At 37.5% G+C, this 12866-nt stretch overlaps 1 protein-coding gene across 1 annotated transcript in view; it reads right to left on the minus strand.

Annotated features, from left to right (window-relative positions):
- Positions 1-6485: 6485 nt before the first annotated feature.
- LOC111151135 (coagulation factor XIII B chain) overlaps positions 6486-12866 on the minus strand; it is a 32463-nt gene continuing 26082 nt past the window's right edge. The window contains exons 11-12 of the mRNA XM_022508922.1: positions 10475-10688; positions 6486-6909 (exon numbers count right to left, since the gene is read on the minus strand). Of these exons, the coding sequence (XP_022364630.1) occupies positions 6876-6909; positions 10475-10688 (248 nt within the window). The 3' untranslated portion in view covers positions 6486-6875. The remainder of the gene's footprint in view (positions 6910-10474; positions 10689-12866) is intronic.

The following is a 12866-nucleotide window of genomic DNA, read 5'->3' on the forward strand; positions in this document are numbered from 1 at the left end:
TATTTATTTGACAGATCACAAGTAGGCAGAGAGGCAAGCAGAGAGAGAGATGTGGGGCTCGATCCCAGGACCCTGGGATCATGACCTGAGCCGAAGGCAGAGGCTTTAACCCACTGAGCCACCCAGGCGCCCCTGTTCAATACATTCTTAAGAACATTAACTGATATAGTTTTTAAGCTAATATTTTCTCTGAGCACTATTTTATCTATAGTTCATAAAGTCCATAAAGAAATCCTGCAATTTTAGTTCATATTTCCATTTCAACCCAACTTGTCTAATAAAAAGTTTGTACATTTTTAGAATGGCTTTTTTTTTGTTTGTTTTGCTTAAGTTGTAAATGTTTCGCATATAACCAGAGAATTTTTACTTATGTTAATCTATTTGGAATTTAATGGGATTTTTTAATGGCTGAATATATACAGACAGTTTTCATGACTGCTTCATGCCCACTGTTATTTGGGTACAAAATTAACATAAATTTGTAAGATATATGTTATTGACTACTTGTTGGAATGTCCTATATCCTTTATCTGTATTTTGTTCACATGAAGTATTTTAGACTGAAAAAGTTACTCCCCTTATTACCTGTCTGATAGTTCCTGCTTTATACAATTTACTCCCACAAGCTTCAGGCAATGTCTATTTGTCCCAATGAGAAACAATAAAATTACCTTACAACTTTTTCCTTTCTTCTTCCCTCCCTCTCCTCCATCATCTAATTTTATTGAATGTTCAGATCTTTCTTGGCATTTGTATTTGTTGTTTTACATATATTTAGAATTCGATTTCATTTCAGCTTTAAATTATTTGATATCTACTTATAACCTATGAAGGAAGGAATGAAGGGAGGAAGGAATTAAGAACAGAAGAAAGGTAGAAAGGAAAATAAGGAAATAAGGAAATAAGGAAATAAGGAAAATGAGGAAAATAAAATAACTGAAAAGTCCATCAATCAGAGAATGATTAATTATATTCTGTTAACTCCAGCTTTTGACTATTGACATCTTATAATGAGATCAGTCCGTGTGTACTGATATGGGGATAGGTCTATCATATACCAAGTGAAAATGAAAGTCTTGGAACAATGTATACAATGTATGATATGCAAGATATATGCCACCTAATATATACAAAACGAAAAATAGGCACAAATATATAAAATACATTTTTAACTGTGTATAGTAGCATCTGGAAGCCACAGAGCAAATTCAGAATCTCTGGACTGAGGAATTAAATCTGGAGTTTTGAGGGAATAAAGAGAATTTTCATTCTTTATCTTGTTTACATTTGTATTGTTTGAACTGTTTTACAATGTCTAAGAGTTGCTCTTGTACGTGACAAAAATAATACATTACTTCAAAATTGTAATTTAAAAAATATCTGGTCATAGAAAAATTTACTTGATGTTAAATACATTTTATACAAAGTGAATTTTTTAATCTTTGGAAAATTTAATTTGGACCATACTTTCGTTGTCTTGCTGAGAACATCTGTATGTTTTGGGTTCCACAAGCCGCAAAGGGGCAGTGGGTTTCTGGCAGGTTCCCTTCTGAGGGCCTTGTAATGTGCACTGGAGTATATAAAATACAACGCAATGCTCATTTAAAGACTAAAATAGTTCCTGAGGAAATGAAGTGTATAAAAACAAATTAAAATCCTTGTCAGTTGAAACCTTGCCTATTGTGGGATGATTAATCTTAAATTACATTTGAGAAAAAGTGTATTAGGTAACGTATTTCTCAGCTTGGGTTAGACTTTTTAATACTTCCCATGCTCTCCATTTTTCCTCCAAAGGAATCATGCTGAGTTTCCCTGAATTCAGTTTTAATGTGTAATGTTCTCTGGGGTTTCCATCTTTCCCTATGAAGTAACTTTTTGTCACTTTCGCTATGAAGTAACGAACAGATACCTGTGAACTTAACTTCCCTTTGAAAAATTAGTTTCTCTCTGCAGAACCAGGCAGCGCCCTTTTAAAATTTGGAATACGGTAAGTCGGTCACCATGGTAGGGATTCTTTGGTTGTTGACTCTATCATGCAGGGGTGGCAAATCACCTAAACACAGTTTGCTTTCATGTTCATCGTGCTAAAGATAATCTTACAACATAATGTTCTCTAAAAAGCAAAATGGCCATTATTGTAACATTATGCTCAACACTTTACACGTTCTCACTGAAGTGATGACTCGTTGAAACAGTTTGCCAAACCGCCTTGTTGGATTGCGCTTACTTCCTCATTGTCTGACTCTTTTCAGTGTCTCTGGTCTCCTCACTCCTCCAGCTACCCTGTCCAAATATCTTGCCACATTCCCAGCAGTGACTTCCCTTCCTCCACAGGAGAGACAGAAACTACCTGACGAGAGTCACTTCCCAGCCAAGAGCCACCCATCTCTCCTCCTTTTTCCAAGAATCCTCTGCAATCTGTTGTGCAAAATTTTCTCAGTATCTTCCACTTGTCCTTCTTTCCTCACCCATTCCCATCCCAATTAGAACATGCCCAAATGTTTCCATTAAAAAAAAAAAATCCCTGCTTTATCCCTATTTCCCCCCCCCATGCCACCCTACCTCTCTTCCCTTCACTATCACACTTACTGCCAAGCTCACTATAGTCATGTCTCTGTTTTTTGTACCTTACGTTCATCCCTCAACCTGTTCCTCTCTCAATTTCACACTTAACAGTGATGTTCCTTTCAAGGTAATCAATAACATCGAGACAGCATTTTCGATCTTCATCTCTTCTGGTTTCCATTGGAGCATTCCAGCCATTCCTCACCAGTTTCTTTCATCGTAGCTTTTCCTAGGGCAATCGCTACACTTCAGATCCCCTCTAAACTGTGAACTAGGCCTGCAGCTAACCCTGAAAAACTCATCTATTATCCTAGTTTCATAGACATCTGCCAACCAATAACTGCAAATTTTGCTGAGCTCTGTTCTGATACCCAGGCTCGTATAATTCTCATAGGTTGGGTTCCCAGACTGTGGGATGGAGATTAGCAGCCAAGAACATTTTTAAGGTATACTCTTAGGATTCACATCTGTGGAAGGGATTGGAGGGGAGCAGTGTTGTCTGCGAACTCTAGGTACCTCTGAAGCTGGGATGTCCCTGTAGAAGTGTCCCAAGTTGGAATGAAGGGTCTTTTCGTAATAATTCCTATTGGCCAATGACTGGTTAATGACAGGCCACCCTTGGAAGGAGTCATGACCTTGGGAGGAAAGATTTTCTTCAGCTGAATCAACTGCCTTAGGAAGCTGATAATTGAGAACTTCTGGCAGCTGAGAGAGTAAGTCTTCTGTTTCGGAAAGGAATCTGGTTGGTCATCACAGCATCACTGCAAGAATCAACTGCTTACTCAGTATTTTTTTCTTGGCTACCCAACAGATAGTTCAAAAATAACGTTTTTGACACTAAACGCTTCATGCTTAACTCCACACCCTCTCACTGCCTTGTCTTCCGATTCCTCCTACCACACTTAGACGGTTATCATCAACTTAATTAAGCCAGAAACCAAAGTATCCTCTTGAACCTTTTGTCTGCCTTACCCCCACCCACATCTGATCGGTCTAGATGTCATGATGACATCACACCCTAAATATCTCTTGCTCCAATCTAGCCTGCACCCTCCCTGCTGCGGTCTCTGTTGATTTGCAACCCTCCCAGGAGTTTCCCAGGTATAATCTGAAACTGGCCCCTGCACTCAGAGGGCAGGGAGAAACTAAGGAAAGACCCACCTACCCCAGGTGGGTAGGTGGCAGGTGTAATAAACAAAGGGAACTTACATATGAGGCTTGCCTTGGGCAGCAGCAAGATGACAAGGTCCCGGTACCTGCTCATCAGATCTTGAAGTTTATATAGAGGTCTTAACTAGGTTCCGTCATGCATACCATGCAGGTGTTCTCAATACCACATGACTGTCTATCTGAGTCTTTGGAGTAACCTCTGGGGGTGGGAAAGGCAAAGGAATCGACATTCCAAGGACAGGGAGGGAGTGAGGAGCTGGGGTCCAACTCCAGGTCAGCCGGTGGCCATATATTTTTCATGACCATCCCCAACAGCCTCCAGTGTCAATTGCCATCATATTTCGCTTGGATGATGGCATTCTTTTCTTGAAAGTGGTTTCCCTACAAGTCGAAACCAGAGAGGGAGACAAACCATAAGAGATTTTTTAAAAAAAGATTTTATTTATTTATTTGACAGAGAGACAGATGCAGCAAGAGAGGGAACACAAGCAGCGGGAGTGGCAGAGGGAGAAGCATGCCTCCCACTGAGCAGGGAGCCCAATGCAGGGCTCCATACCGGGACCCTGGGATCATGACCCGAGCCGAAGGCAGACGCTCAACAACGGAGCCACCCAGGTGCCCCCCATAAGAGATTCTTAATCTCAGGAAAGAAACTGAGGGTTGCTGGAGTGGAGTGGTGGGAGAGATGGGGTGGCTGGGTGATGGGACATTGGGAGGGTATGTGCTATGGTGGGTGCTGTGAATTGTGTAAGACTGATAAATCACAGACCTGTACCCCTGGGGTAAATAATATATTATAAATTAATTTTAAAAGAAAGTAGTTTCGCTATGCCTATGTCCCTACCCCTACTTCAGCCCAGTCTCTCCTTACGGCACTCAGTGCTGTCTTTTTAGCAATTGCTATAAACATCTCATTTCAATCAGTGACTTCCAATATCTTTAGTTTGGGCTACAAAGGCCTTCATCACAGGACCCCAGTCTCTCCAGGTTTAACTGGTTCCACTCCCTCCTTCACTCTTTTCCACTCAATCCACATGGGCTATTTACTAGCTTCTTAGAAACATCGTGTTCTCTGCATATGTTTTCCACATAAGCCTCCCTCACCCTAAATATTTTCTTTTCTCCCTTCAAGGCTCAGCTTATATATCACTTCCTCAGGGAAGCCTTTCTCGAGCATCCTCTGGGACCGGGCTGCACCCCCTGGTGTTCCCTAACAAAGAGAGTGTCTTTCCTGATAGACGCCATCTTGTGAGGATTTGGTCAACATCTTCCTCTCCCATCAGGGCACGTGATCCACAACAACAGAAACAATGTGTCTTACTCCCTGTTTTATCACTAGTGCTCAGCAGATGCCTAGCCTAGGGCACATGCTTAATATTTGACTTAGTGTGTGCCATCCCCTCTCTGTAGCATATCTTCTCTAGGCTGGTGGACCTCAGGCTTTTCCTGGGAAGCTTCCAACAGACCCTCTAACAAGTTAATTTCCTCCTCCTCCATGTCACCATGCACATTTACTCTGTACATGTTTCCTGTGTTGCATTTTTCTCACATTCATTTATTTAGCATTTGGTTTACTAATTGACAGCTCATGAGCCACACGGCTCACAAAATATTTTTAGATTCCCCCTCCATATATAAAAATCGGTAGATTTCACAATGAGAAGACATGACAATACTAAATACTTAGTCCCAAGAGAGTTACCCACCTTGAGCAAATCTTCTGTCTTCTGGGATAGAGCCGGTGCTCAATATTGTGTATTAATGGGTTGATTGATTAATTGAAAATGATTAACCCTTTTCTGTTGATATTTAATTTCAATCAAATTTCAATTTTATGGGATCCGCTGTGGATAATAACTACTAGAATAGTGAAAGAATGATTATGAACTCAAGGACAATTCTGAAATACACACGTTTAACACTGAATGAATTCATATTTAATCCACGGTTAGGTCCAGTTGTCTTTCATTAGAAAATTGTAATTGTAGAAAATTGTCATCATATTGAGAAGGTCTTGAGTTAGGTGAACTGATTAGCTCCCAGTTAAGAAAATGTGCTATTCTAGTAACAACAACCTGTCTTACTAGGGGTCCTAGTACCCTAGTAGTGCTATTACATATGCTTATGCATGAACCCTAATAACAAATGGAAGTATGACTGTTACTTCAAACTAAAAAGCGACAGTGTGACTCTTTGAAGTCTTCAACAGACCTCGGTAATATTGACACTCTCAGGCTTTGTTGCTTGCAGGACTGATTTTTGATATTATAATCTGCATCATTCCAATAATTCCTTAACTTAAAAATATTACTTGAAAGAGTAAAATATAAAAATGGGAAGGGTTATTCTTTCTTTTGTCACATTCTTTGGGCAACATTTTAAGATATGGATAGTTCACCATTATTATTATTAACCTTGAAATTAATACTACGTTAATTTTTAAAGTTTTTTACATTTAGAAAGTGTGAAGGGCAGTCTTTTCCATATTTAATACAATAAATTCTCCAATATGATGTATAGTTGTTTATTTTTTTTTTGAAGATTTTATTTATTTATTTGACAGAGAGAGAAACAGCGAGAGAGGGAACACAAGCAGGGGGAGTGGAAGAGGGAGAACAGGCTTCTTGCTGAGCAGGGACCCTGAGGCGGTTCGACCCAGGACCCTGGGATCATGATCTGAGCCAAAAGGCAGAGGTTTAACGACTGAGACACCCAAGCGCCCCTATGATGTACATTTCTTATCTCTAGTGTGTTTGGTTCTTTAGTATTGATATAAAGATTGAATTAAAATTACCAGAAAACTCTAATATTAGTGAATATCATAAAAACAAATATCTTGAAGGCAACAATATAGCACAATGAATGGATATTAGGAAACAAATATTTTAACATGTAGATCAATCTTTTTAACAGAGGGAAAGCATGCCATAAAGGTTAGGTTACATGTCAGATCAGTCAAATTAGAAAGGAGACATGTTCTGGCTTATTTATAAATAAAAAATGTTCAACATAGACAAGTTAGATTCAAATCTTCAAGCAAGTTAAAACTTAGAGATTTGTAATTTTTTCTTCTAAAAATTATGTTTTATAAAGGATTTTACGATGTGTTGATATACTATTCTTCTTTCTGTCATACATTTTTATGTCCTGAAGTGTTGTTGATAAGACAGCATCCTTGATGACAAAGAGAAAGGAAGGAAGAGAGATTTTTTGAAATAAGCACCATTTTTGGTCAAGTATTTATTATAACTTAGCTCTTCAACATTTCATATAATTAGTCATTGTTTTAGTTAGTTATTGATAAAAGCAAGTAGACAGACTTGGTAAATTTACCACCAATTCCTTTTTCAAATCTCAAATCTCAACTGTATTTGATACAGTAATACCATTTTTTAAACAATTTTTTCTAAATTACTTACCTCTTTTTCTTTTTGAAATGAGAAATCCAAGATACACCAAAACACTTAAATACACATAAAATTTTTCTATCCTGATTTTACCATAGTTAAAAATTTTTAAAGTTTTCCACCCATGTGTGTCTTATGAATGTTTTTATAGACTGTTTAAAGTATTAAAAAGTTGTCCCTATGTTGTTCATATAGTTCATGGTTCATGATTAGAACACATACACTTTACCATGAGTTATTTTTATAATATTCTTTTTTAAAAAAAGATTTTATTTATGTATTTCAGAGATAGAGAGCAAGTGCAAGCATGAGCAGGGGGAAGGGCAGAGGGAGAAGCACACTCCCACTGAGCAGGAAGCCGATGCAGGGCTTGATCCCAGGACCCTGGGATCATGGCCTGAGCCAAAAGCAGATGCTTAACTGACTGAGCCATACAGGCACCCCTAATTTTATAATATTCTTAATCAGACATAAAGTATAATTTCCATTTAATACTGTATCTTTTAAAGTCTCAAAATCCCGATCCTCTAAAGTGATTTACATCATTTTATTATATTATTGTAATATTTTACTAAAGACAAGATTATATTTCATTCATCAAGAAATATAAAACAGCATTATTGTTTTTCTGTCTGACTTATTTCATTTAGCATAAAACCCTCTAGGTCCACCAATGTTGTCACAAATGGCAAGATCTCATCCTTTTTATGGTTGAATAATATTCCATTGTATATATAATATCCTACATCTTCTTTATCCATTCATCTATCAATAGCACTTGGACTGCTTTCATATCCTGGCTATTATAAATAAGGCTTCAGTAAACAAAGGGGTGCATATATCTTTTAGAATTACTGTTTTTGTTTTCACTGGGTAAATACCCAGAAGTAGAATTATTGGATCATATAGTATTTCTATTTTTTAATTTTTTTAGGAACTTCCATACTGTTTTCCATAGTGGGTGTACCAATTTACATTCCCACCAACAGGGCACGAAGGTTTCTTGTTCCTCACATCCTTGCCAACACTTGTTATTTCCTGTCTTTTTGATTCTAGCCATTCTGACAAGTGGAAGGTGATATCTCATGGTTCTGATTTGCATTTCCCTGATTAGTGATGTTGAGTGTCTTTTTGTCTGTTCATCTGTCTGTTGACCATCTACATGTCTTCTTTAGAAAAATGTCCTCTGCCCCCTTTTTAATTGAATTATTTGGGTATTTATTTATTTTGAGAGAGAGAGAGAGCGTGAGCATGTGGGGAGGGGCTAGGGACAGGGAACGACTCTTAAGCAGACTCGCACTGAGCATGGAGCCTGACGTGGGCCTCCATCTCAATCATGAGATCATGGCCTGAGCCAAAATCAGGAGTCAGACACTTAACTGACTTAGCCATCCTTGTAGCCCATTTGGGAGGTGGAGGTTAAAGTTCTTCATATATTGGGGCACCTAGGCAGCACAGCCACTTGAGGGCCCAACACTCAGTTTTGGCTCAGAGTCACAGAATCGGCCCTACATCAGGCCCCATGATCAGCGATGATTTGGCTTGGGATTCTCTTCCTTTCCCCCTCCCCTCTGCACTCACTCTTGCTCTCAAATAAATAAATAAATCTTAAAAAAAAATAAAATTCTTCATATATTTTGGATATTAACCCATTATCAGATATGTCTTTTCCTAATATCCTCTCCCATTCAGTCGGTTGTCTTTTTGTTTTGTTGGTTGTTTCCTTTGCTATGCAGACGTTTTTGTTTTGATATAGTCTCAGTAGTTTATTTTTGCTTTTGTTTTTCTTCCTCAGGAGACATATCTAGAAAAATGTTGCTAAGGCCAAAGACAAGGAGATTGCTACCTGTTTTCTTCTAGGTCTTTTACCCATTTTGAAGTTTTGTGTGTGTGTATATCATGTAAGAAAGTGGTCCAGTTTCATTCTTTTGCATGTGGTTGTCCAGGTTTCCTCACACCATTTATTGAAAGACTTCTTTTCTCCATTGTATATCCCTGCTCCCTTTGGCATAGATTAATTGACCATATAAAAGTATGGCTTTACAGAGTGCCTGCGTGGCTCAGTGGGTTAAAGCTTCTGCCTTTGGCTCAGATCATGATCCCAGGGTCCTGGGATCAAGCCCCACATTGGGCTCTCTGCTCAGTGGGGAGTCTTTTTCACTCCACATTTCTCTGCCTGCCTCTCTGACTACTTGTGATCTCTCTCTCTGTCAAATAAATAAATAAATAATCTTTTTTAAAAAGTATGGGTTTATTTCTGGGCTTTCTAATCTGTTCCATTTATCTATGTGTCTATTTTTTTATGTGTCTATTTTTATTCCAGTACCATACTATTTTGATTACTATAGCTTTGTAGTATATTTTGAACTCTACAATAGCAATACCTCCATTTTTGTTCTTCTTTCTCAAGATTGATTTGGCTATTCAGGTCTTTAAATAAGTCAGACAGAAAAACAAATACCATATGATTTCACTATATGTGGAATCTAAGAAAACAAAACAAAGAACAAAAAGCAGACACAGATCTATAAATATGGAGAACAAACTGATGGTTGCCAGAGAGTAGGAAGATAGAAGGATGGGCAAAATGGGAAAAGGGGACCAAGTGAGAGAGTCAGGCTTCCAGTTATGGGACAAGTACATCATGGGAATAAAAGGTACAGTGCAGGAAATATAGTGAATGGTATTATACTAGCATTGAATGGTGGCAGATGATGGCTATACTTGTGGTGAGCATAGCATAACAATAGGGTTATATACCTGTATACCTGAAACTAATGTAATATTGTGCATAATTTATACTCTAATAAAAACCAAAAAAGGAGGAAAAGAAAAATAAAAAAGTATAAAATATGTATTTTTAAATTACCATATGAGGAAACATTTTAGAGTTTCCAAGCTCTTACACAGGCATATGTTCCTGAAAATGACTTAATTTTAATCATTGTTATTAATATGCTCTTCTATCAATAGAAAGATTTGTGCAACTTTGTTTCCCATCTTTACAATTTATACTTGGACATATACTAGGAAGTGGAGAAAATGTAATATTCTATATCAACATAGGTTAATTTTTCCATATTTAAATATTGTACATATAAATCAATTTATTTGCCAAACTGTCAAAGTGTCACAAATATGAAAACTTTTTGACTTTGTGAATTAATTAATCCTTCTAGGAGTTCATTTGGCTTAAAAAGTGAAATTATTTTTTTCTATATAATGACCATGAAGTAGTTTTGTAAAACCTAATATTTCTTAAATTTATAATATAAAGAACCTCTTGAATAACAATCTGAAGAAGATAATTGTAGGCAGAAGCTTCTTCTTACCTTTCTCTGTGAATACATGTTGGATATTTTAACTGCCCTCTGTCACATTGCACTCTGAGTTCAGATCCAAAAATAGAGAGGTCAGCTACATATGTATTTCTCTTACAAAGAAACTCAATATACTCGCCATGGAAAATATATGGTCTATCATCAAAATCCCACTTTAGGAGTAAATTATTATTTTCCATTTCAACAAGAGATAATGTGCAAGGCTCTGAAAAAATAAAAAGAAGAAAATTATCTTGACACATCTTAGAACTAACAGGAATGTAAAATGAAATAACAGTGAAATAATATGAAATAATGATTAATGAAACAATGAAATAATAATAATGAATGTAAAATGAAATAACAAGTTATTTCAGAAAATGGAGTTTCTGTCCTTATTTGCCTCCTGGCTGCCATAACACCAAAGAGTAGGTCCCGAAAAAGGCTAAAGGTTCAGAGTTGCTAATACAGCATATGAATCATACAACTGTAATACATTTACAAACTCCTTCATTCAATATTTTTGGTAAGTATTTATTGAATCCCTAAGTGTCAGATGTTGTGCTAGATGTTTTATAGACAGAATAAAAATGAAGAAGAATAATCAGAAAGACTCTAAGAGAATATAGTCACTGCAAAATATGTTTGAAAATTAGGTCAAATAGTACTACAATTTAAAATCTTATGGTTCTACAAAACATGAAATTTTAATTTTAAAAAAAGTTAAAAATTAATTCATGGACCTTCTGTTCTCAGCTATGACAGAATAGTCTACATCAGACCGGCACTTCTACTAAAACTAGAAAATATGAAAACAGACATGAAGCCAGTATTTCACAGAATTAGAGCATTTCCAAGGCACTCAAGATGCTAAGGTTCTGGAAAAAGCTCCTTCAGATGTTAAGGTTCTGGAAAAAGCTCCTTCAGATGCTAAGGTTCTGGGAAAACCTCCTCCGAGAGGCATCTTCCTCTTGGGGCATTTGTTGATTCTCAGCATGAGTTGAGAAATTGTAGAGAATGGTCAACAGCAAACATGGAGCTGCAGAGCTTTTGGAAATCTCATGTTGTTGGGGATAGAAAAATGGAAGTTTTGGTCAGCCATGACGGCCAGGATCTGAGTGGTCAAGAACCCAGAAGAATGGGAGGTACAGAAAACGAACGTGATACTGGCTTTTCTCTTGAAGCATCTGCCTATTCTTGACTTGTGCAAAAAGAGAGGATAAAGAGCCAAGCAGAAAGTGAATGAAAAGACACATAAAGTTTTTTTTGGCAGTCTCCCAGTAATATGAAAGCCAGTCAAGAAGGAGGAACCTTGGTATAAACATCAAACTCTTAATGAAGAAACCTGCAGGGTTATGTTCTATTAGTAGGAACAAACAAAGGTCTGAAAATAAGCTTAGAAAAAACTGCAAATCTAATTAGATTGAGACCAACTTCCCCTACACTATCAGCCAAAAGAAGAGATGAGTATTCTCTGGAGCCAGATGAACATCATTGTTTCAGGTTTTTAAAATTTTCCATACATACTATTTGATATTCAATCAACTGTTAACAGAAATAGCAAAAGATTAGGCTAGAAATCAAAATAGGCCTACAGATGATCCAGATAATGGAGTTTGCAGGCAAGGACTTAAAGATAAGTGTGAGTAACATGGTAAAGAAATAGATGTTAAGATAAAGTCTTTCATCAGCCAACTGAAATCTACAAAAAGAAAAAAAAAAGCATAAAGCAGGCATTCTAGAAATACAACAATATTGAGACCTCAGTAGAGGAGTTTAAAGCAGGTTGGACACATCTCAAGAAAGGATTAGTGAATTGTAAGATGTATCAGTAGAAACTACCAAATGGGAACAAAGAAGATTAAAATACTAAAGGTAATGAAAAGCATCAAGCAACAGTTACAAGAAGTGCTACCAACTTGAAGGATGAAATGCTCAGGGGTGCCTGGGGGGCTCAGTCAGTTAAACATCTGCCTCTGGCTCAGGTCCTGATCCCAGGGTCCTGGGATCGAGTCTTGCATCAGGCTCCCTGCCTGGTGGGGAGTCCACTTCTCCCTCTGCCCCCCACCCCCATTCATGCACATGCTCTCTCTCTCCCTCTCTCTCTCTCTTGCAAAAATAAATAAATAAAATCTTAAATAAAAAGAAAAAGAATGAAATGCTCTGAGAAACACACATCAAGGCCCCGCATAAATAGCCTATGGAAAATAAAGGGGAAAAGAATCTCAAAATCAGCGGAGTACAAAAAGAAACTTAGTTTCAAAGAAATACCAGTAAGAATTGCATTGACTGGGATGCCTGGGTGGCTCAGTCAGTTAAGCATCTGCCTTCAGCTCAGGTCATGATCCCAGGGTCCTGGGATTGAGCACAGCATGGGGCCCCTTGCTCAGCGGGGAGCCTTCTT

Source organism: Enhydra lutris, unplaced genomic scaffold (genome assembly GCF_002288905.1).
Source record: "Enhydra lutris kenyoni isolate GAN:26980312 unplaced genomic scaffold, ASM228890v2 scaffoldscaffold25, whole genome shotgun sequence".
In the NCBI taxonomy this organism is placed as follows: domain Eukaryota; kingdom Metazoa; phylum Chordata; class Mammalia; order Carnivora; family Mustelidae; genus Enhydra; species Enhydra lutris.